We start from the raw sequence: 27,145 nt of genomic DNA, 5'->3' as shown, positions 1-27,145 counted from the left end.
CCAGTCTTGATAATGTATTACTAATATCAATATTTGTTATTCAGTCTTTTTGCTACTATTATCCATAAATTTGCATTTCCATGGTCTACATTCTTCTTCTTTCATATTTATTTGTATTAGTCTCCCTCTCTGCAATACAAAATTAGCTTCTGTAAATCAAAAATTTGCCCTTTAATGGTACTTTTATTACATTATTAAATAAGCCCTGGCCTGGCAAAATCCTTCTTGATATCTTCTGAGCGAAACTTTCAATGCTATAAAGAATATTTTGCAAATATTTGAACTCTACCACCATAAACACCATTCGTGCATTTTCTCTCAAATTTAAAACCCTTCTATCTCATTATTGATATGTAACATTGTAATGCACTGTTCCATTTATTTAATTATTCTATAAACAGCAATGGGGATAAGGCAATTCCACTGAATATAAACCACTCTGAAATACCAACTATCATCTGCACACCATTCTCACATCTTAATGTAACTATTTCTTTTACTTTTTCTATGCTTATATTTTCCAAACTCTCCCAAGTGTATACAGTGCTGAACTTAAAAAGGCTTTTGCTAATCCTAAAATGCCAGTTGGTGCTCACATAACTCATGGAGCTAAAAACTTGAATCTAGTTCATGAGAAAGATGCTGCACTTTAAAGTTCATCTGTAAAATTCTCTTCATCTATAGTCTATTGCAGGTGGTTTATGAACTGGCATCTATTATGAGATGGAGGTATCATGGTAAGTTTGCATAATTTATTTCACATCATGACTTTGCAGAAATATCAGAAGTTTGTTCAAAAGAAGTGGTAATCGTTTGTACAAGTTCTTAGATCCTTCCATTCCAATGGGATAGTAAATTGTATTAATAAATGCATACACATTAGCAACCCTCTTAAATACTGTGCACACCTGTTGCAAGATATGGGAAGTACAGGTCTGGTACTAACCTATTTTACATCCAAAGTAAAACTCATGTTCTTTATCAGTCAAGCACATGCTTGTTTTGCCAATGTTCTAATTGGCAAAATGAACTGTTCATATGCTTAGGAAAGTGAGCAGAATGCTGATTATGAAAAACAAATGCTAAATTACAAATCATAAACAGCCATTTCACTGGAATAAATAACACGTGTTATATGATCTGAGGCAGCAACCTCATGCACTAACACAACTGAGAGAACACTGACCTTGAAATGATTTAATATAACTCAAAATTGCTGAGCTATGCAGAGGAGAAGACATTTTCCTAACATGTTTATGGAAAGCCATATAGCATACATGTTGCACACCAGGCAAGAGCTCAAAATGACTGTATATCATATCTCTTTTACATCATGAAAGTGCAGTTCTAGAAATTTGACAATATTTATGAAATACCAATTTAATTTTTTTTTTCAGTAGAATTGTGTAAAATTATTTTTAAAATATTATGCATCACAAAAATCTGTTTCTTCCTATGCTTAATGATATGTGCATATATGCTCATTATTATTATTATTATTATTATTATTTGACACCTCCAGGGAGTCCAAAGACTCATCGAGGGAGAGTGTGCCAACAGCATCGAACGATTGGTCCCCTTCCAACTACTAACCATGCTCAAACTTACTTAACTGAGCCATTAGTAGCAGAGGCTCTACCAATCGACCAACCTTTGCTCATTATAGTTATACTATAATCATATAATTATATGAAGAATGTGTGTTATCTTCAAACAGATCAAGAAAAATCAAAAGCAATCATTACTATCATGTGTTTACTCTTTCCATCTAATTTTATTTAGAATAGAAATATCAGAGTGGCAATGCATATGCTGGAGGCCTGAATAGTTCACATATTTTTTACAAATGATTTTTTTAAATATATTAAAAGTTTCTTTGAGAAAGAGCTGGGGATGCATTACTCTTTATTAAGATGTGTGTGTTTGAATTATCAGTTGATTCATCAAACTTGCAATGATTTTATATACTGATGCTGAACTGAACTGAGGGAATAGAACTTCCTTTCTTATTTACCTTCCCCCTGCAAACAAACTTATGAAAACAGAATTTCATCCTCAAATTCCTACCATGTACCCTCAAGGGGTGTACAGGATATGAGAGCATTACATGAAAAATTTACATCATTATTAATTTCCTATCTACAATTTTCCTCCAAATCAGTCTGTTACTTGTCAAGATTCCAACCTTATCAGATCTTATATTTCTGTCTTCTAAGGCACTTTTTACCATATCAATCCACCTATATCTTGGTCTTCCTCTGGGTCGTTTTATTCCTGCCAACCTGGCAGAGAACACTTGTTTTGCTAATCTTTCCTCTCCCATTCTGTTTACGTGATATACCATACCACCTGATATTAGCTCTGCTAATGCATTCTTTGATGCTGACAATGTCAAGTTATTTCCTAATACCCTCATTTTTAATATGATATTGCCATTGATGCCATCTGTTCGTGCCCCTAATCTTTCTCAGGACTCCCATATTTGCAGTCTCCAGTCTTTCGTAAAGTGTTTTATTTCTAACCCAGCTCTCAGATCCATAAGTTAAAATTGGTTTGAACACTGTCTTATATACAGCTAATTTAGTGTTTTGACCAATTTCTCTCTTATTCCATATAAATTTATTCAGTTGACTTCCCACCACACCAGTCTTGTTGATTTCTGTTGTCTATGTCCATATTTAATTTACCATCTTCACTAAAAATCGTGCCTAAGTAGCTGAAATGTTTTACTTGTTTTATAGGTTCTCCACTCACAAAGCAGTTGATATTTTCATAGCTTCTGAAGATTCTCATTATCTTTGTCTTTTTATTGCTGACCTTCATTCCATATCTATTACAAACTGTTATTCAATTTAGTCAGGGAATCTTGAAGACTTGTAACGGGTTTATTTAGAAGTATAACATCGTCTGCACAAAGCAAAGAGCTGACATTAACATCTCCAATTTTGATATCAGCTTTAACACCACTTTCCTTCATAAACAGAATAGAATAGTTACTTATTTTTATAAAATAATCAGGTATTTTTAATTTCATTTAAAAAAAGAAAATTCTAAATCTAAATTTAACATATTTCTGTATGAAATAAAGTCTCACTCATAGGTTTTAAAATGTGGATTTGCATAAAGCTTCATCATATTCCATCTTTTTTTTTTTTTAATAGTTTACTGTTAGCAAGACTTATCTGAACTTCATAGAAATAAACTCCAAAAAGTATTTTTCGATAGATAACGTTCATCTCCCAACATTTTCATCACTCCTTTTGATGCATAGATAACGCGCATGCGCCAACTAGTGGTAGAGTTAGGAAGCACAAACAGAGGATGGAGGAATTCTTTAAAAGCATACTAGATCTGAATTACCCATGAAAGACAGAAGTACTTCTCGGAGAAAATCCTACACAGTGCAGTTCAAGCTTGAAGTGGTTGAAGTAGCAAAGGAAAAAGGGAATCGTGAAGCTGGTAGATTGTTCAGCGTTGGAGAAAGTAGTGTTCGTGAATGGCGAAAGACTGAAACAGTCCTGAAATGTTTATATACGAGGAAACATGCTATGAGGTTTAGAAGGTGCTTGTAGCCAACCATAGAAAAAAACTGTTTGATTGGGTTGTTAGTGAAAGAGCTAAAGGTATGAGAATATCTAGTGTCTGTGTGTTGCAGGAATCGAAAAGAATTGCGCAAAACAATAATATAAAGGAATTCAAGACTTACCCATCTTGGGTTTTTGGATTTATGAAGAGAAACAATTAAAGTGTGCACTCCTCCACTACTGTTGGACAAAATCTGCCGTGCGACTGGGAAGCAAAAGTAGCTAAATTTCATTTGTTTCTGAGAGAAAACTTGTGTGGGGTTGATGCTTGTCACTTTGGGAATATAGATGAGGTTCCAGTAAGCTTTGACATGTCTAGGTCTAGGACTGTGAAGGGAGCAAAAGAGGTTTCAGTTGCTACAACAGGGCACGAAAGGTTTAACTTTACTGTGGTTCTCTGTGTGACTGCATATGGTTCCAAACTGCCACTGATTTTCAAAAGAAAGCCTGTTCCAAAAGGTTGCGATTCCAAAGATATTATTGTTACTGCTAATGATAAAGGTTGGATAAATTCCGAGGTTATGAAATTTTGGCTGGAGAACGTGTGGCGAAAGAGAAAAATGGCATTTTTCATCCCAAAATCTTTGTTAGTGTTGGATTCGTGTAGGGCACACACGACAGCAGAAGTTAAAACAATTGTAAGTAAGTATTCCAAATTGGCCATCATTCCAGGTGGTTTAACAAAAAAAACTCCAACTCCCTTGATCTTGCAGTAAATAAACCATTCAAAGACAATTTGCGGGCTAAGTGGGAAGACTGGGTGATGAATGGCATCCATGAATATAACAAAACATGGCAGATGAAAAGAACGTCATATAAAGATAGCTACGTGGATTGTAAAGTTGGGCTGCTATAAGTGAAAACTATGTTAGAAATGGTTTCATTAAAGCACAAGGGAATGCAGTGGTGTCCGATGACAATAATTATGAAGCTGAAGAAATACCAAACGAAATGTTTAACGCAATTGATTCTTTCAATATTGAGTCTGATTAAGAATTTTTTTGGATTTGAATAGTGTAATGTTCAATAAATATTAAGTAATACTTCTATCTTAAGTTTTGTTATTACATTTGATTTACCTCTCATACCTTTCAAATGTATACTGGGCATGTTCATTTTTAACGAATTTAGACTTTTTTGTATAGATAACGCGCATGTCATCTATCGAAAAATACAGCAAGTCCTTTCTTTCTTCAGGCAAAACAGAAGAATAGCATTTGAGACTGTTGAAAATGTATAGAATAACTGTCCCTTAGTTATTTTAGCAAGCCTGGTTAGCATATCCACTCTCCAGTCAAGAGACTGCGAGTTCGAATCCTGCTTAGGCATGGATGTTTGTGATTGTTTTCCACCTTCATTCGTACAAGTGAATAAACACTCTCCCAAGATAGAGTGGGTCACCATAGGAGAAGTAGACCCAACCCTCCCACAATGGGAGAGGTCTTTATACCAACAGTGGGGGAGAAAAATAAAAAAATAAAAAGTTATTTTAAATAGAGCCTCCATAGCTCAATCGGTTTCAATGATAACTTTTGGATGGATAGACCTCAGCATGAATTCCATTTTAGGACGGACATAACTTTATCTTGGCTTTTCAAGCAATGGTGGGCTACCAATCTCATACAGAGAAAGTCAGGTTTTTCATTTCAGAAACTGATCATGTCCCTTCTGCATCAGGTGGGCACATTTTTATAAATTTGTCAATATATATGGCATGCAAGTGTTCTGTCAGCAAATTTTCTTGTAAAAGCTAATATTTGTAAAATTGTCTTAATGGTACTGAAATTCTCAAAAGTAATTTGATCTCATTTTAAGCTATATATAAAAAAATCCTTTACTTTTAATAAATTCGTTTTACCATCTAAAGTATAAATGATATTTTGGTTTTATGATATCAACCTACATTATCTACATGAACAAAAAAGAAAACAAAGCACTTCATTGCCATTTCAGCAATATCAAAGCAGTGCTGTTTATACTAATATTATAAACCACTGTAACCACTTCTATAAAAGATTTTTTTTTAAATTTAATTAAATGTTGCTATTAGAAGAGGGAAGCAGTCTGTGGGGGAAAAAAAAAAAAAAATCGCTTATGTTCTAAATATTAATAATTTTATTTGAACTTGCAATGATTTTATATACCAGTAGGTGAATGTAAAAGATCTTTATCTCTTCTAAAGACAATGCATAATCAAATAAGTAAAACAAGTGCACGTGAGTGCCTGCGCGCGCGCATGCACCATAGTACTATTTTTATAAAACAAATACAATTTCATTTAGCCAAGATGATTAAAATTCAGGTAATATCACGAATTAATGGCCTATTGACAGGATTCCACTTTTTAATCCCAGGAAATTTTTTCAAAGAGTTAAATGATCAGCAAGCTCTTGTTAGATTTCTTGTAAATAAACAACAAAAACAAAAAACCTTTATTTTTAATAGAATAAAAGGATAATAGTGTTTAAATAAATTTTATCTTATTCTGAAACAAGGTGTTAAGAACGTACTACTCAGAGCTTCAATAAAAATACAGGCAGCCCTCGGTTTACGCCGGTTGCCTACGCGTGCTTTCTTATTTTAGTGTGGTTGACTGAGAAACGAAGCTAGCAGGCACTCTAGTGTTTGAGTGTTTACTGAACTACTACGATGTATCTGTATCAAACCTAGTTTTAATGTTGAATCTACCTAATTGTTCTATCTAATTTTTTACGTACATATGCATTTAAATTGATAAATTACGTAATTACATACCATGTCTGATAATAGAAGTGCAGAAAAATTAGCAAAACTTGGTGTTAAGAAAGCGAGGAAATCAATCACACTTGAAAAGATGGAGGTGATTCGAAGAATGGAAGATGGGCAGAGACACATGCTAATGTCTGTAGAAGCATGAATTTATCTCCATTAACTGTTACTACAATTATGAAAAATGCAGATAGAATAAAACAGTCTGCACAACAATCTAGGGCAGCACTAAATGCAAAACATGTATGTTATAGCAGGGGTAAACTTCATGAAAAAATGGAAAAATTATTATCATTATGAGTGGACGACTTTAATCAGAAAAACATTCCTCTGATGCAGGCTGTTATAACTGAGAAAGCAAAAACAATTTTTGAGAATCTTAAGAAGACAGATGGAGGCGAAGAAACATTTTTAGGAAGCAAAGGTTGGTTCATGAGATTCAAGTCTCAAAGTAAGTACCACAGTGTCAAATTATGTGGTAAGGTGGCAAGTGCAGATGTTGCAGCAGTGGCTGCTTTTCCTAAAGATTTTCAAGACTGTGTAGAACAAGGAAGTTATCCTCCTGATCTCATTTTTAATGTTCATGAGACTGGGATCTACTGGAAAAAATTGCCATCACGCACCTTCATTTCCTGTGAAGAACGTTCCGCTCCAGGTTTTAAAGCTGCAAAAGATAGACTTAGGCTTTTGTTGGGTGCAAATGTCACAGGAACCTTAAACCAATGTTGGTGTACCATTCACAGACACCACATGCCTTCAAGGGTCTAAAAGCCATGATGCCAGTCTATTGGAAATGGAACAAGAATACTTGGGTTACACAAGACGTTTTTATAGATTGGTAAACAAATTATTTTTGTCCTAACGTACTTCGTTTCTGAAAAAGAAAATGATTTGCCAGCCAAGCCATTGCTTCTCTTGGATAATGCCCCTGGACATCCTCAAAACCTTGCTGACGTAAGAACACCATTGGATGTCAAGGTTGTTTACATGCCCCCAAACACAACATCGCTTTTGCAACCGATGGATCAGGGGATTATATCAATCTTCAAAGCCTATTACCTCCGTATAACATTTATGGAAATGGTAAGAGTCTTGGACACTTCAGGAAAAACTATTAAAGACTATTGGCCGTCATTCGATATTTTGAAGGCCATTAATAACATCGAGACAGCTTGGAACGACGCGTCAGCAAAGTGTTTAAAAGGAGCAGGGCGAAAACTTCTTCCAGCATTTATGCACGACTTCGAGCAAGAGAAGAATGTTATTGAAGATGTTACCAAGCTTGCGCGAGGTGGGATTGTACGATATTACAGCTGAAGATGTGACAGAAGTCTTAGAGAGCCATGATAAACCACTTTCCAATGAAGACTTAAAAGAATCAGCTGAACAATTAAGTCAACATCCAAAGGAGGAGAAAGAAAACGAAGAAGGTCCTCTGAGAGGTATGAAAACTGCTAATTTACAGCATATCCTTGCAAGCATAGAGACATTGACTGATGAACTCGATTGGGAACGGAGTGCGAACGTAAAAAAGAGTGTTATCGCATCTATTCGACCTTACACTGAACTCCTTAAAGAAAGAAAAAGAAAATCTAGGCAGTTAACAAATTGACTACTTTTTTTTTAAAAAATGCAGGTGATCCAAAACCAGGAACTTCAACATAGAAATATGTAATATCTTTTCGAAGTTTCATCATCATCATCAAATTCCTGCCATGTACCCTGAAGGGGTGTACAGGATAGGGTAGTACTACATGAAAAAAATTACATCATTACTAACTTCCTATCTCCAATTTTCCTCCAAATCAGTCTATTACTTGTCAAGACTCCAACATTATCAGATCTTATATTTCTATCATCTAAGGCACTTTGTACCATATCAATCCACCTATATCTTGGTCTTCCTCTGGGTCGTTTTGCTGCCAACCTGACAGAGAACACTTGTTTTGCTAATCTTTCTTAGCCCATTCTGTTAAGTTTCATTTTTTTTGTATATAATTTTTTTTTGTTTTCGTTATTAATAATTTTATTTTAACAAATATATATGTATGTATGTATTATCAAAACTTTAAATATAAATGTTACACATACTTCATGTGCATATTTTTTGACTGCACGGAACATAACTTGATACCGCCCATTAAAATTGGGTTTGTTTTATGTCTGTTTTTTTCAGGAACGGAACTGAGGACTGCCTGTACTTTCATTGAACAGCAAAACAAAAATATTTTTGTTTTGCAGTACAATGAATAACAACCCTCCCCTCACTGTAGTTTTGTTCCCTTTGTACAACTTAAAAAAGTTTTAAAAAGCAAACCAAAAGTAAATAATATGCATTACTATGGAAAAGTGCACAGCACTCATAACAATGTTAAATACCAGATTTAAACATTTAGCTAATATGTAATTCCTTCAACTCACCACAGTTACACCCCGAGTTACATAACATGCTTACGTAAATTCTCAGCTATGTAATAAATCTACTAGCACGTATGAACACGCTTGCGGCTTTGCGCAGGTGCAGCTTTGACAGGCTTATTGCAGTGCAGTAGTAGATGCCTCAAGCGGCTAGCTCAGTCACTTGTTATCACTGTTAGTTTCGTTGTTTTTTCACCCTTAAAATGGAATGCAAACGCAAAACCGAATGCGCCAGTAATAAATCTTAAAAAACAAAGGTCTGTAATTACTTTAGAAGAAAAGTTGAACGTATGGAGGTGGGAAAATTCTATCAACAATAGCTCGGGAAATAAATCGACCTATTTCGACAGTGAATACAATAGTGAAGGATAAAGTTCAGATTGCTGAAAGCACGAAAGGTGCAGCAACACTGAAGGGCACAATTATTACCAAGAGGCTGGGCTCGATATCAGAGATGGAGAAATTGTTGTCTCACTGGATCGATGATCTGACACAGAAACAAATACTGTTAAGTTTAATGATTATCCAGGAGAAGACTATGTCCTTATATAAGGATTTAAAAGAGCATGCCAGCATCACGGATGCAGAGAGTATAATTAAAGCTAGTGTTGGATGGTTCAAACGATTCAAGAAATGTACAAATCTGCACAGCATCAAAATCACGGATGAGGCAGCAAGTGCAAATACAGACGCAGCAAATCGATCCCTAACATCTGGCAGAAATAACTGAGGGGGGGATATTTACAAGGCCATCTACGAGGACAAGAAGCACGTGACCATACAATCTACTCTAGACATGTTTGTGAGATGCTGTTCACAACAAAGTCAAGGTGACAACTCAGACAACCCGACTACCCTTAGCCTTCAACTTCAAAAGGAGTAAAACTTCCTGCAGAACAGCCAACTCAGCCATCACAGGACATTTTTTTATTTGAAAAGTGAATAGTTCAGTTTGTTTTTATATTCTTTTATATTATGTATTTTTCATACTTTCGTATTTACAGTATGCATATTATTCAAACACAATCGATAAATTTTTTTATAATTGAATTTTTTTTAATAACCCCAAAAATGAAAAATATCTGATTAATGGCAAAAAAATTAATGTAAGACAGCAGTATGAGTAGCCACTGAACATTTTATCGTATGTATGTAATTTACAAATTCGACTTCCGTAAAAGTTTACGGAGTGCGTTACTTACGTAACTCGGGGTGTAACTGTATTTGTCTCTAATGGATCTATCAATATTTATGCCTCTTGTTTCCTCCTTAAACATACCAATCGTGTAAAATAGTTCATGTCTCGTTAAATGCACTTTGAAATATAATTCACTATACATATAATCATTTAAATATACCACTCAAATATAGAACTTCTCATAATGACGTTACTAATATATATCCTCTAACCAACAAATTCATTTCCCTTCTATATACCTTTGGTTTCTCTAGAAAGCACACAACATGCTGACAGCATGAACATCCCACCCCAAGACAAGTATAAGACACAATTCATTTGGTGCTTCATGAATGTGTTAAATGATGATGACTGTGACAAATGTGGTACAATTAACTCCTAACATAAAACACCACTATAACAAACTGTTGAAAAGTCTGGCCAAAATCCCATAGAGAAATCAATCAGAATACCAAGTTAACAAAAGGCAAATATAACTCAGAGATCTAAAAATGGGCTAGAAATTAAGTGGTTGATCAAATAATGGAAAGTACTGATGTTGGTTCTAGAGAAAATAGCACAGATGGCAGAACAATACTGAAATATTCAAAAATGTCTATGCAGAACCAATCAAAGATGGTATAATCACAAACAAAATGGAAGATAAATTGGCAAAACAAGTGTTTCTTGTAGAAACAAGTGTTTAAAAGGAATATGAGAAAAGAAACCTACGAAGAACAACATGATATACAAAGATTGATTTAGTTAAGGAAGCTTTAGAAGACAGGAAAATAAAAGTTCATCAAATTACTCAAATGATAACACACCATTTTGAAAAAGAAAACATTCCTGCTGATAGGAAAATTTAATAATAAATCACTATGAATTATTAATAAAGTAGTTATTGTGCTGCACTATCAGAGTATTTAGTATAACCCTTGTGGATTTGTTAGCAAAATGGAAAAAAGATAAGATGAGGGATGATGACACAATCTCTAAGGGAAAATTCTGAGTTGGGGAGGGGATCGGTTATAACCGTGATCTTTCTTCCCCCCCCCCCCTTTAAAACAAGAAGTTCCACAAATATGAAAATATTTGAAACTCTTTGGAATAAAACTGGAATAGATCAGTTGCATTTTAAGCAATTGTATCCTCTTATTTATATCGCTCATGTATACAAAATGGGGGAAGCTAATTTAGTTTAAAAACCTAGAGTGGCAATTAAGACATTTCTTTGATTCCCCACCCCCTTTCTAATGTGCTGAATGTTAGGAACTTGGGGGATTTTACAATTTGCATTATATTTCTGTTTGCTAAATTTAGTTCTACAGTAACATCACTATTAATTGTGTTAAGAACAAAATTACCAAATTTAATGATCTGCTGGCAATATGACTCAGAAGTATTAACTGAAAACTAACATGGTATTTTCAAATCAATCACAATATAACTAACCTGCTGACGCATAAGATTTTCTTCCTGTCTGTGACGCATATCATCACCACCACCGCCACCACCACCACCACCATGGCGACGTTGAAGCTCTTCTTGCTGACGCATGATTTCCTCACGACGGCGCTGTTCCTCACGAAAGTCATCATGTCTGAAACTACCAGCAAGAATTTCAAGAAAATTAACTTTAATGTTACAAATGCAGTTTTCTCACATACACACACAATGCAAATGTATTTAAAAAAAAAAAGAATGTTTAAACAACTATGAAGTACTATTATGAACAAACACAAACATTTAGTACAAAATGTGTTTATCATGTAAATATGATGCGACAGTGTTGAGTACTACTACAATAAAAAGTAAAAATGTAGTAATGAAAATTCAAAAACTACAACTACTGACTTTTCACTTTCTGCAATGATTGCCTGATTAAAACAGCAGGGCTTTAAATGTCCCAGCTAGCACATGTTTTCATTTTTGTTTCTGATTAAATCCAATACAGAATACAATTTGGGTGGCTAATCCTAAATTGTCAATACATCCTCCTCTTTGTTCAGTATACAGGTGCTCATCTGGGTGGTAGCTGACATTCACTGCTCAATGAAACTCCACTACCCTACTTGAGGTATGACGTGAATATTGCCACATTTTGTCTCAAGAGTAAGGGCTCTGGTTATAGGATCCTTTCCTTTCTTCTTACATGCAATGCAAATGGTGGCATTGCAGGGAATGCATTCTACACTATAATTAACTAGGAAACCAACCTCTTCCATTTGGTAACTCTGGAAGGCTTCCTGGGACAACTTGGGATCTGGTCATGTCAACAAGTTCTTTATATGCCTACCTATACATACATACATACACGCACATGATTAAATTTTCTCAATAATACTGCACCATTGTGAAACAGAGCTTACTGCAGTTTTAAAAAAATCCTCCACAAAAAATGTACCCCAACAAAACTCCATTTGGGTATGGGGAGTCACTCCCATACTTTTCCAACATCTGAAGGCCATACCAATAGCAGCATCGTGCATGACCACTCTGACATCCAAACCCAACCTTAGTGAACCTCAATTCATGTCCTCTACAGCTACAGCTCACCTATACTTTCTATATTAAGAATGATGACAGCAGTAAGAAGGGTGTGTAAGAATATGTGTTTTTATCAAGTCAGACATTACATGCCAAAGGTGATCAGAATAAGAATCTCCTTTACATGATCTGCTTTGACTTGAGATGTCCTTGGCTCATTTTGTTATATTCATCTGCTGCCTTTAACGCTCTCCTACTTCTGATGCCTATACTGGCTTTTTGGTGATCAAACTTTGAAAGTTGATCATATATCATCCAATTAATCAGACAGTGAGATAATCTAACTTGGAGATTAACATCCGACTGTCTCCCTTTTTCTCATTTCACAGACCAAACCCGAAGAGAAGCTGAATTATTTGCTGTTGAGTAATGATATAATCCAAATCATTAACCTACCAACCACAATTCCAACGAATCTTCTTCATTCTCCTAACACATTTTGAACCTTTGCTTAACCAGTTCTCTCCTCTGATGTTAGCTCTTCCCTTTTTCTACAGATCATTGTTTTTCCAGCCATTCTCAGTACCATATCCTATGGCACTACAAATGGTGCCAATTGGAATGACCTGAGTTCTAGACCTCTTTTCCATGGTCTGACTGTTTCCACTCTCTCCTGATCCAAGCACTTGCAGTGATCTAATAACTGAAGTTATTCTTGCTGGGATGACTGTCTTTATTTCCCATTCCATTCAAAATCTCTGACTGTATCCAAGCATTGATTTTCCAAATGTTCCAAAACAGTCCAAGCTAAAAAAATTGCACTATACATGGCTCAGGCTAAAGACTCCAGCCTCTCACACATCTTACACTATTGCCTGTAATAACTGAAAAAATCATCAACAATCTAAAGGAGACTTCATGAAGGCCAAATAACTAAGCTCGCCTTCTCCTCAAATGGCACTCGAGTCTTCTGGTTCCTTGCTAAAGCAGCTAGAGATAACATCTGCCCAACTGTTTCCACCTCTCCCTTATCAAGATCGAATAATAACATCTCCTAAAGAAAAGGCAGGTGTGGTTTCATCTTCAGCATCATGCCCACACGAATATGAATGATAGGAAATGTGTTGCTATTTAGATATTTCCAAATCTCTTGAACACTATTTGACCAGGAATTCTAATTTGGAAAATGTCGCCATTAGTGTTTTGACATGTCGGCTGTAATGGCTGATAATAGTGAGTAAACCTTTTTATTCAATGCAATGTAGCAAAAGTGGTATTTTTTAGAATTACAGTAAAGATGAATTGTAAATTGTTAAGTTCTGAATGAGAACATTTATAAGACAATATTATCTCATTCAGAATTTAACAAGATCTCCTATTCCTAAAGCCAATTTTGTTATTCAGAATTAATGTGAATTATTCCTTACTGTTGTGTGTCACAACATTGTAAAATAAGTGTAAATATTTCTAGCTATAAATTGTGCTATTCTTGCAAATTCTTGGTAATACGTATACACACCATGTAAACTATACACGGAGACTTTGGAACTTAATCCTATTACTGCTTAGGGCAGGATACGTAAGCTTGTAAGTTAGTCATACATGTAACAATCTAAATTTTCACCAGAGTGCTATTTGGCGCTGATAACCGAACGTTGCTTATGGAGACGTCCGCCAGCACAAAATTTTGGCGTCAGAGGTTAGGGAGACATGCGCTGTTGAAGAAGAAAGGAACCAATGGGAAATTAGAACACGAGATACAAAATGGAATTGCAGAGCCAACTCTTCTCTCTTGTTCCGTGACTCATGTCCCAGATCATCGAGGATTCCGTAGTCATGGAAGCACAACGGAAGTATCCAGCATTATGGTCATCAATTTTACCAGATATATCCGTTCCAGAGCCAGTCAGATGAGATGTGGAGTGGCGCAGCGTGAACAAATAAATTTCTCTGCATTGAAAAGGAATTAATAATAAGTGAGAATTAGTGAAGTTAACCCTTTTCACAGATTACTTCCTTACCATACTCGTATAAGTATAATGTCAATTTGATTCAAGAGTAGGCCTAAAGATGATTGAAGACTGTGTGTTTAAGATATATAAGAGAGATAAAGTAATAAGTAAAGAGGATACCTTGATATGTGTTAATTAAGAGTCGTTACGGAAGCATCACAAAATATAGTATGGTTAAAAAAGTTAAAATAAGAAGTAACGACGAGACATGATAATGGCGCAGCCAACAGGATGTGATTCATGTGAATTAATTAATTAATTAAGCTCAGAAGTAGTAGAGAAATCATCTAAAGCATTGAATGAGTTAAACGAAATTTACCCCAAAACTTTCAAAGTGAATTTAAGTGAATCGCAGTAAGTAGGTAGTGAAACAATTCAGACAAGAAATAACAGGTTAAATTTAGTATTGAAAATTTTGTGTATTAATTAAGTGCGACTGACTAACCAAAGGCAGACAAACCCCCCCTTTTGAATTTTACGGGAATGACCGGGCTGAAAAATATTTTAGAGAAAGAATAAGCCTTTGTTAAGTTCTGAATGAGAACATTTATAAGACAATATTATCTCATTCAGAATTTAACAAGATCTCCCATTCCTAAAGTCAATTTTGTTATTCAGAATTAATGTGAATTATTCCTTACTGTTGTGTGTCACAAAATTGTAAAATAAGTGTAAATATTTCTAGTTATAAATTGTACTATTCTTGCAAATTCTTGGTAATATGTATACACACCATGTAAGCTATACACAGAGACCTTGGAACTTAATCCTATAATTGCCTGGGGCAGGATACGTAAGCTTGTAAGTTAGTCATACATGTAACAATCTAAATTTTCACCAGAGTGCTATTTGGCGCTGATAACCAAACGATGCTTATGGAGACGTCCGTACGTGCTTGCCTGTTTTGTTCTCATTTCACCACTTGCTAAAATAGAATCTGAGCGGGAAACCAAAATTTATATAGAAGTATTGAAGAGGACCACGATTGATGTATGTTTAAAAGTTGAGGTAAGTTATTGACTTAGAGAGCCTATATTAGGTAAAAGGTGACATTATACTTACTGATTGTTATTTCCCTGATGTTATGCGTGCAACCATCTAGATGTGGAGTGGCGCAGCATGAACAAATAAATTTCTCTGCATTGAAAAGGAATTAATAATAAGTGAGAATTAGAGAAGTTAACCCTTTTCACAGATTACTTCCTTACCATACTCGTGTAAGTATAATGTCAATTTGATTCAAGAATAGGCCTAAAGACGATTGAAGACTGCGTGTTTAAGATATATAAGAGAGAGATAAAGTAATAAGTAAAGAGGATACCTTGATATGTGTTAATTAAGAGTCGTTATGGAAGCATCACAAAATAAAGTAGGGTTAAAAGATAAATTAAGAAAATAACGAGATATTACAAAATTCTTAAATGGAACACAACCAAGTGTGCTTATTTATTTCTATCACTGAAAACTCCACAACCATTTTTAATGCAAAGAGCCAATACACTACAAAAATATCAAAAGAAATATGTAACAGTGCTGCAATGAAGGCTGCTATATCTGAAATCTGAAAAAGAGGGTTCTCTGAAGCAATATGATTTTACTCTTCTTCACTACATGACCCAATAACACCTCCCTAGCTACAGCTACTTTGCATATATTAATTTTCTTTGTGTGTGAAATTCTTCTAGTTCCATCACCTAGTCTGTTGCACATCTCCCTTGTTTATCAATCTGGCCACTTAGACAAAAGCTCAATGTTAATGTATTGTAATTTGCATGCAAATCATGGTGAATGTCTACACATTACAATCCATCAACATAAATGCAAATTTGAAGCCTGTGTTTAGAAATATTTACCATGCAAGATTATAAATGAAGCTCAATTATTCCACACACTAACAGTCATTATAATATTGATATGTTTCAAGTCCCCTCTCACAGGCAAAATATTGGGTAACCAAGTACAATGGGCATCCATTTATATGACCTGGACAATTAGATATACATAACACTGACAACTACATAATTACGACAAATTAAACACTGCATAAATTTAAAAAATTTGATGCTACTTCATAACTAACCTCATTTCACGTTCTCGTTGTATAAGGGACATCTGTTCTTCCATGTGGCGTAATCCTAAAAAAGAATTCAAACACTAATTAACAAAATGAACAAACATTTTGCTTTATTCTGTTAAGACATGTGTTAATAATATAATATTAATAGATAATATATAATAATTAATAATATAAGAATATTTTTTTTAATGGAATTTAACTGGGTCTGAAAGAGTAGTCTCCACTCTCTTGGTAACTGCATCACCATTTTCTTCTCTGGTTACTGGGTCTGAAATGGTGAATATTTATCTGTCTCCAAATTTCTCTACCCATGCTAGGGTATCCACCTCCTGGGCTCTGTGCAACTGGCAGTCTTCCTCATATACAATGACAATATGTTCCATTCCTCCATTTCATTCAATAAATCTTGCAATGCACAAATGATTCAAGCTTCACGGTCTTCTATAATCAATGTCTTAAACACTGATCTTACCATTTTCCAACAGAGTGAGGGTAATCTAGACTTTCAACACCTCAATTAACCAGCCCATCCCCAGCATTTAATAATAGTCACATCTTTAGTCATGCTCAGATTCCTTGTTGAACTGAATGACACACCTAGCATTAGCATCACATCATTCTTGAAGCATCCAAATAACCTAGTCCTTTTCAATTCACAAAATTACTCCTTACTTACACATACAACTGCTCATCATCAGTACCCATGTGTGCAATGCCCAGTGGTGTGTGTGATGCTCTTTTCACCATTCTTTGCCATTTCTCTCTGTCCACTGCCAATTGACTCATATCCTATACTCTCTTCAACACCACATTAAATCAATGCAGGAGTCATATATATCTCCCATATACAAGTAGTAAAATGGTATATATCACAATATTATTAAAATGCTCTGGATCTAAGATAGTTGTAGAAAGTAAATTATAATTGAGAAGAAATTATAAAGTTGTTCCTTTACCCAAGCATAAAGGTTAGTCTAGCTAATAGCATATACATGTACAAAAGGAAGTGTGCTTTGTGCCATGAGGCAACTGATATAGTCTACCTGAATATACAAATAAAGAAGTAAAAAGATACTTCACATGCAAACATGAATTATCTTCATTACTTACAGTTTGGTAAAGGATTAAAACAACATAATTTGTCCATTATAATTTACAACTATGCAGAAAAATTTTCTACAATAGTTCTTATTAACCTTGCACCCTTATTCTTAGTCTATTGACATAGAAATATATTTTCCTAACGTTAGACATATAAACTTTTAACAATGTTTTAATAGGTGGAGAAAGATTGTTCATACTCACACAGAACCATTCACATACAATGCTTCTCTTCATTGTATGAGCAACACACATATCCAACTTGACTTGAGATAACATTCAGGTCTTAAATTTAATCACTGCTCCAACTGTTTATTCAGATGTGTTCAAATATAATACTAAATAAATATCTTCTCACAGAATAATCCATTTGAATCTAATCATGTTAAGTTCCAAAAATCCAATAAAGTTGCTTCTAGAAACAAATGACTATGTGAATACTAACTGATTCTACCTAGCTAATGTTCTTCCTTCCTTCCTTCCTCATAAAAATTATCTAAAAAAATAAATTGCCATTCATTTATAATGACATTACAGAAGTTTTTTATTTATAGAATCTGCAATGAATATCTGATACAAATATTTTGTTTGTCTTTAGTTGTTATTTGGAATGAAAATTCTTAATGAAAGCTTACTTCAAGAGTTTTCCTTTCACTTCAACATCCAAATATCTGAACTCCATTTTTCACCTCCCTTCACCTCATTTTTCTGTCAACCATAATATCGTTTTTTCTTAGCAACTCTCCAGTCACAACTCCCAATGAATTAAATTTGTTGGTTGTGTAATCAAGTTCAATACAAAATGTTCTGCAGTAATTACAGTCAGACATATTATTTTAACATGTTGAAGTGAAATCAAAACTCTTGAAGTAAGCTTTCATTAAGAAATTTCCTATGCTGTATCCTAATTGGCAGGTGTTTACCATCAATTATAATGAAATTTTTTCATTCCAAATAACAACTAAAGACAAACAAAATATTTGTATCAGATATAAAAAAATATATTTGTACAAAGTCTAAATAAAGAAATTTTTAGTTCCTTTGTTTTCCATAGTACAATTTTTTGACACTTAATTCCCATACTCCAAGATTTACCTAGACACACAATTATACAAAATAATGTGTCATTGCAAAATTAAAACTTCATGTTTCAGCATTTCTCCTTAAAAATGTGAAAACATGAGTTTAGTAAGATATCCTTACAATGTAAATATATCTTAATACAAATTTCTCTTAGTATTATTTTTTACTTATTTTTATTTTAGTATTACTCTACAAACACTGAGTGACCAGTTTGTTAGCAACAGCATTTAATAGTGGAATCCCCTTATGCCTTAAGAATAACCTGTATTCTCTGTGACATTGATTGTGTCTAAAATATTTTTCTGTGATGTTTATCCACACTGTCATCACAATGGCATTGTCACATTTCTCAAAACACTCAACATGCTATGTGCTTTGCAGCATGGCACATTGTCTTGCTGGAAGTACCCATTTGACAGTGGGTAAACTGAAGCCATGAATGGGTGAACGCAATCAGTGACAATGTTAAGGCATGGACTTTAGGCAATGTTCAACTGGTATCAGGAGACCTAACATGCACACCAAGAAAACATTCTCCATGCCATTACATCCCTGCCACCAACCTGAGCTCTTGCAAGTTGGCAAGAAGAGTCCATGGCCTCATGTTGTTGTCAAATTCTCACGATTAAAAGCTGTATAATGAAGACAAAACATCCACTGCTTGACTGTTTGAAGGAAAAGATGAAAGAAGAATAAATGCACTGCATTTTCAAGGAAATATCGCAAGACTCAGACCTACTGAAGGTATCTCATGAACATTGTTCAGCTCTTCACAGAAAAAGAGGGCGATCTGCCATTGGTGTGATACTGTACAAACCAAACTCATCAGAGCAGTAACATTTACCAGTTGTTGTTGATCATGCATCATCCTATTGTTAGCTGTTAGAATTGGAACCTGGTCATCTTCTGCATCTGTGACAGCATGTGATGAACTGTGTGCTCTGAGATGATGTTCTGATTACCACTGTTGTGAGCTGTGGTAGTCAGAACATCATCTGACTACCACAGCTCACAACTCATCTTCTCTTACCTCATGTATGAGCTGTTTTTTCCATCCACAGGACTGTCATTGGCTTTAAGTTGTCTGATTATTACAGCACTCTTGGTACAACCTGAACACAGATCACATCATGCTCAAAGTTACACCTTTTACCCACTCTGATGAATCAAACACAAAAAAAAAAAACATTGGATGTCTGTCTACTTGATTTATATGGCTAACTGCATGTTGAAGGTATTGAGGTGTTTCCAATAAAGTGGTCACTCAGTGTTCGTATGTTCAAGCACATACATCTAAGTTCTATAATAAATTCTATAGTGAAGTCTCATGCTCAGGGACTGACACAGACAAAATGCATTATTCAGACTGTGTACAAAAGATACAGCATGGTATTCACAAAACACCAAGGCAGAAGTGATATATTTCAGAAAACTAGAGATGTTGGATGACAAAAATTCAAGAAGGTATATAATTCCAATGATGATCAGAAATTTTTTCTGATAGCAACATTCCACTAAAAATAAATATGAATGAATCTGCAAATGTATCAATTCACATGAGAGAAGATGAAGGAAATAAGTATCATTGACCATGTTATAGTTGATAACAATGTTTTCCACTGGTTCAGGGCACAAGAGTATACAGAGGATTTAAAACAGGAAGCGATCACTATTTTGAACACAATAAAACTGAATTTCATATTAAAAAGAAGGGTATGTAAGAAAGTTTTAAAACGAATCAAAGTAAGTTCATGCATGCCTTCTTTTACTTTTTTTTTCTCCCAATTTTTTATTTGTTGTGACAAACAGAGACAAATAATTTTCAGCCCATTAGGGATAGCATGAATACGGAGCTGATGGGTTACCAATTAAATAGATAGTGCCTGACAGGAGAAGCTCAATAGACACTGTATTTCAAACACAATGAAAATGCTAAAAGAAACCTTCAGTATTTAAGGTTCAGTATGATAAATATGTTGTCAGTTGAGTGAACCTCAACTGACAACGTATGAGTTGGCCAATTTCGTGGAAGGGATGATGATGATAATATATAAAACTTCAAATCAGTTTGAATTGCATTTGAGATTTTCTATATCACAGACACACAATATGCCATAAAGCACCTTCTGCCTCTAGCAAAACTGCCACAAAAACCACCCAGCATGAAAATATAAGAGGCTATATGGAGGGCTCCTCCCAGTTTTCTAGCTTTGTTCTTCAAGCAATCCTGGATCAGAAAAATTATTTTTTTTCATTTGCACTACTTTTCTAAATCACTTAGGGAATTGAACAACGTAGATCCGAATATAAATTAAATTATACTTTAATAAATATTTCCGATATTTCGGCAACGTCACGTTGCCATTTTCAAAAGGAACTTACAAAAAAGGCACTACAACACAGTAACTGAGAATGAAGCTATCGTTCTCCTAGAAGTCCTGATGGTGCCCTCTAGCGGGCTAAGTAGGTGTTCTTGGCCGTTGGGCTGAAGGTCTGCCTCCCAAATTTGGGGCAGTCGCATACAACCAAATTTGTTGAGTTTCTTAGGGCTGAGGCTGATTCCATAAATAGTCTTTTGAATTTGTATTTGCTACAGTGTATTACTGTAGGTTATGCATTTCTAAGTGATTTAGAAATGCATAACCAACGTATAAGCCGGTCTACGAGAATTTGCACTACTTTACAGTTCAGTTTAACTCTCATTTGTTTCTGTATAATTATTCATTTATCATTTGCATTACTAATTCCATCCCAATCCTCTCCAAAATAGAAAAATGAATAAACAGCCAACCTCAACAATAACTAGAAGCTTCTTACACAAAATGTGGCTTACCAATGTGGATATGACAACAGATGCCCCACTAGAGATTTTTCAACTATGCCTCCCACCCCCCTGAACAAACAAACATGTACAGAAAGTTTTGAAGTTATGATGGCAAAGTATTCTTCTATTTTGTAATTGCATATCTACTTTCCTCTGGCTTGCTGCTTGTGCAAACGGATGAATTTTTATCTACCAACTTATTTGCCACCACTGAAATGCCAATGGTACACATTTCTACCAACTCTCTTCTATATATAATTTCTTTCACACCCCAGTAGATTGACAGTTAGGCTGATTCAAGGTTTACTATACTTTGCACTCATTTCTGAAACCTTGTGATATAAACAGCAATGGCATGCAAGAACATCTACAAACTCCATAAATGCTGATAACAGGATAAATACTTGATGCTGATAAATGGATGTGAAACTTGTCTAAAGCTAAGTTTCACATCCATCTTCAGTGCAACAGTTGGATAAGGTAACAGGTGGAGAATAGAAGGGCTCTTGTTGAACTTATACAGTGATGCAATATGCATGAAACTGAAGATGAACTTGGTCTGATCCATTGTTAAACTAATTATATCATTATGGGGAGAGGAATATTTAACAATGATGAAATCAGGAAAAGATTATTGCATGATGAACAAGAGGAACTCTGTATTGCAGTCAGGACGATGACATAGCATTTGCTCCTTTGCTAGAAACACCTGGATTCAAACATCCAGAACACCTTTACAAATGGATGTGAATTATCAATCTAATATAGAAATTGCAAGTGTTCCTCCCGAAAACTTGTTTATCTCAAAAAAAAAAAAACTTCAGCTGGAGAACATAAAGTAATTAATGGCCAATATACTGGTAGAAGGCTTCAACAAAGATTTAATAAAGAGTAAACAGAATGATGTAAGCTGCAATTACTAACTAGAGAGAAAGTCGTGCAGAAAAGGAAAAACAAATGTATAGACTAAGTTGGAGGTAATATATTGATTTTTAAAGAACCTACTAGTTAATGTCATCTCACCACCTGAAGATAAGCAGGACTTTCCACAAGATATGAATATGGTAAACCATCCTCAGAATGCTTCGCTTCAAGAAATTTCCTTGACGAACTGTCCAATTCACAAAGCAGAAGCTTGCTCCAAGTGTTTTCAGCTAATAATCTTACAAAGCGCACAGAAGGCACTGTACACTCATGTTTCATTATCAATTACAATACATAATTTTATGTTATAATTTCTAAAGCATGTTATTTCACTATAAAGATAACAGAAAACTTCACTATAAAGAAAAATAACAGAACAGAATTACACATTATGGTTCACATAGTAATTTCTGACTTTTTCAATTGATGATGATCATCATCACTGGAATGGAATGAATGCCTTCAAGAACTGACTGTAGTTGAGAAATCAAGGGAATATAACAATGATCTGTATTAAAGTTTTATAGATCTGGAAAAAGCATTAAGACAAGATGTCAAGAGAAATGGTGTTTTGAACAACTTTTCTCTTGGCATCTTGTCTTAATGTTTTTTCCAGATCTATAAAACTTTAATATAGTGATGTTGCTTGATAATAATGTCTCATTTACACTTGCAACATGTAAATGAGACATTATTATCAAGCAACATATCTAAATTGTAAACCTACAGTGACAACTATAGAGGTATGGGAAGGTGATCTGATGTAAAATCAGGTGTAAGACAAGAGTCCATGTTATCCACACCATTATTTATCACCTATATGGATCACGTTATGAAGGAAAGTGTAATGAGCCTGATATCAAAATTAGATGTTAATCGTAGCTCTATACTTTATCAGATGTCACATTCATAAATCCAGCATGAATCTGTCAGACCCCCAGATTTAACTGAATAGCCACTGTAATAAATTTGGTATGAAAATTAGCAATAAAAAGACAAAGTTTATGAAAATAGGAAAGAATGCAGCGAACATCAACTGTTTATATTTCAGCTATTCATGTTAGAGGATTAATGGAGTGAAACAGCACTGAGAAAGGATTAAAAATAATGTATAACTCTTTTAGTATTTCATTTCAGACACTGGGGCATAGTCAGAGAGTACAATATGAGACGTAACACACAAATGCAACACAAAACTAAGTGAAACATGTGACAAAAGACTACAATGATACCTACACTAGTGGCCAAAAGTGTGGAAACCTTTTGGAAAAAGGGTATTTTTGAGATTTGATGGCTCATAACACCACTTTGTTTTGGTGTAAAAGCATAAAATTATATATCAATGGAAAGATAATTTAATCAAGAATGTAATGCAACAAAGTTTGTTCAATTATCTGTATTCTATGAAAAGTTATAGCCAAATAACCAGAAAAAAGAAGCACAACTTGCTTAGATTGATATGAAGTAGCTTTTCTTCATTTGAATGTAGCCAGTGAGCATGAGTGTTTAGAGAGCCAATCAGGTGTCATCTTGTTTTGGCAATGAGCCAATAAGGTCACAGTAGGATTCAGCTATTGATGTCATGTATTGGAGCTGAAAGGAGGATATTTGTCAGTGTGTTATATAATTGCTATCAAGTCAGTTGGGTTTTTTGTGTTCTTTGATTTAGTGAGCTTGTAAAACGTAATAATATTAAAGAAATGGTGCAAAGAGTTGACTGGTCGCCCAGAAAGTGATGTAAAATAGTAGTATTAAGGTATAAAGTACTATTTCTTCATAACTGTAACAAGGCTACAGTTATGAAGAAATTAGAAGAAAAATTGGTGGAAACTTAACCAAAGGTGGCATTTCTAAATTTTTGAAGAGGTATAAGGAGATTTAGTCACTACAAAACCAGACTGGTAAAGGCAGGAAAAGGTGCACAACAGTAAGTGATGATAGAAGAATTGAGAGACTATGCCTACGTGACAGAAGAAAATCATCTGGGTGTATACAAGATGAAATAGTGCAATACAATGTGAAGTTGAGTGCAAGGACTGTTCAGTGCAAACTGCAGGAATACGGTCTAAATGCTAGAATTAAACGAAAAAAAAAGAAGCCATTTTTATCTCTCAAACAAAGGTTGAAAAGATTAAACTGGGCTAAAACCCATGTTAACTGGACATCAGAACAATGTGAGTGTCATTTGGAGTGATGAGACCAAAATCTCTGTTTGATAGTGATGGCATAAAATACGTAAGGAGAAGAATCGGAGAAGATTTGCATCCTGACTGCGTTACACCTACAGTGAAACAACCACTTAGTGTTATGATCTGGGGTTGTATGACATCAAAAGGTATGGGCAGAATTTGCGTGATTAATGGGAATCTAAATGCCCCAAAATACATAAATGAAATACTTGAGCCCAAACTGAAGCCTTTTGCACGTGATCTTTTCCAAGATAATGAAGCATTTATATTTCAACAGGCTTCAGCTCCATGTCATGTTGCTGCTGTGTGCAAAAAGTGGTTTCAAGATAATCATATTCCACTGCTGGAATGGCCTGGGAATAGCCCAGACCTTAACCCAATCGAAAATCTATGGAGCCGACTAAAGAAACTTATTAGTCAGAAGCAACATTGGTTTCACATTATAACAGCTGCAGAACTAAAAAACTTGCTTCACTCCATCGGAAGGCATTGTAAGGCCGTAATTAACACTAAAGGTTACCCAACTAAGTATTAACTCACAATGTGAGAATTTTTGTATATCTATCTCATTTTTTCAATGTTTCACTTTTCTTCCTTATAACTGCTGTTCTAATAAAAACTCCTTCATAAAAGTTATTGCATTACATTCTTGATTAAATTATCTTTCCATTGATATATAATTTTATGGTATTACTCCAAAAAAGGTGGTGTTATGAGCCATCAAACCTCAGAAATACACTTTTTCCAAAAGATTTCCACAATTTTGGCCACTAGAGTAGGTGGGTCACCCTCTGTGAGCACCTTTTGGCAGCCTAAGATGTAAACTGGGATCTAAATATTAGTGTTTCCCACATTTCTGGAAATTTAATGCAGCCTTATTTATTAAAATTAGGCTGATTTCAGAGAGCAGCTGCAGATTCCAAAAATAATCATTCTCTTTTAAATTTACTGCAATGGAACATCGTAGTCTTTTTTCAATTAATTCTATGAGCCATATCTAAAGCATGCTCTGCAAAGCAATGACAAGTCATGAGTGCGGATGCCTTTTTTTGTGTTCTTTTATGCAGATGTTGGCTGATCTTCCCATATAACAGGCCAACTTGCAGGCACAGGGCACTTTATATACAATGCTTGGAAAGAAATCAACTGACACCACAATGGACAAAGTGAATCATGCCATGTAACACGTCATGTGCTTGTAGCTAGTATAAAATGGAGAAATATGATTCTTCCAAGTCAGTGCAACTGTGCAAAGGCTAAGAGAAGGGAACTCACATAACTATAAAGAGGCATTGTGATAAGATGCCATGTTGCAAGACTATCTGTTTGGCAAATTGGGCCATCCTGGGTCAACAATCAGTGATACCATACCGAGATGGAAGCATAGGGAGCCAACTGCAAGTACTACCTATAGTGGATGACCTACTACTCACTAATGTGACTGTAGGATGCTATGAAGGATAATATGCATGAGGGTGGTCTGAAAAGTTCTTGGCCTAACAATGAAAAAACGAATTTATAATTTCAAAATTATTTTTATTTTTCAACAAAATCTCCCTAAGACTAATATATTTATTCCAGCAATGCTCCAGCACCATTATCCCGTCCGTGTAATGGTTCTCAGTACAATCTGCAAAATACCCCTCTACAGCTGCAATCACCTCTTGATTTGAAGAAAAACGCTGACCAGCAAGGAAGAGTTTTAGTTTTGGGAAGTCAGAGGGAGCCAAATCTGGGGAATAGGATAGATGTACCTACATTTCATAGTGCAGATACCTTAATTTTCCCATTGCCAAAATACCTTCGTGGGCAGGTGCGCTGTCCTGATTTAAGATGATTTTTTTCTTCTGCAAACCAGGTCTTTTCTCACGAATATTTTCATCTAGTCTGCTTAAAAGATCAGAATAATATTCTCCCAGTTATCGTTTTACCTTTTTCAAGATAATTAATAAACAAAACGCCTTTAGCATCCCAAAACACCGATGCCATTACCTTTCCTGCTGATGGAACCAAATTTTTCTTCTTCATTGGCACTGAACAAAACCGGCTTCTGTCCACTGTTCTGACTGCTGTTTGGATTCTGGTGTGTAATGGTGAATCCAAGTCTCATCCATAGTAATTAATCGACGCACAAAATCAGTTTTATTCTTGTTAAAACACTCCAAGCACTGTTCAGAGATTTTCATGCAAGTGCGTTTTTCATCTGCTGTGAACAAGCGCGGCACCCATCTTGTGCAAAGCTTTTTTCATTTGCAATTCTTCATGCAAAATATATCCCACACATTCTTTTGAAATGCCTATAGTCACAGCAATTTCAAGCACTTTGACTCGCCGGTCATCCAATACCATATTGTGCAGTTGATCAATGATTTCTGGTGTTGTTACACTTTTTGGATGCCCTTCACGTAGATCATCTTGAAGGCTTGTATGGCCACGTTTAAACTCGGCATATCAAAAATGAAGGAGAAGTGTGCCCATAAACTTTTATGAACTTCAAATGAATTTCTTTTGGTATTAA

General features: G+C 34.9%; 1 protein-coding gene across 4 annotated transcripts in view; it reads right to left on the bottom strand.

The window, feature by feature from the left end:
* The window catches only part of LOC150096036 (splicing factor, proline- and glutamine-rich-like), a 285,745-nt gene that overhangs the window by 224,198 nt on the left and 34,402 nt on the right, over nucleotides 1–27,145 (bottom strand). For all 4 annotated transcript variants that reach the window (XR_016549982.1, XM_090409524.1, XM_090409526.1 and 1 more), the window contains exons 4-5: nucleotides 16,510–16,564; nucleotides 11,383–11,536 (exon numbers count right to left, since the gene is read on the bottom strand). Coding sequence is in view for 3 of the 4 variants with exons in the window: in XM_090409524.1 (XP_090265650.1) it covers nucleotides 11,383–11,536; nucleotides 16,510–16,564 (209 nt within the window). In the remaining variant the exon portion in view is untranslated. The remainder of the gene's footprint in view (nucleotides 1–11,382; nucleotides 11,537–16,509; nucleotides 16,565–27,145) is intronic.

The sequence above is a fragment of the Typopeltis vanoorti genome, chromosome 19 (assembly GCF_054136105.1).
Source record: "Typopeltis vanoorti isolate ZY-2024b chromosome 19, IOZ_Tvanoo_1.0, whole genome shotgun sequence".
NCBI lineage: Eukaryota > Metazoa > Arthropoda > Arachnida > Uropygi > Thelyphonidae > Typopeltis > Typopeltis vanoorti.
This window is presented reverse-complemented; position numbering and strand designations above follow the sequence as displayed.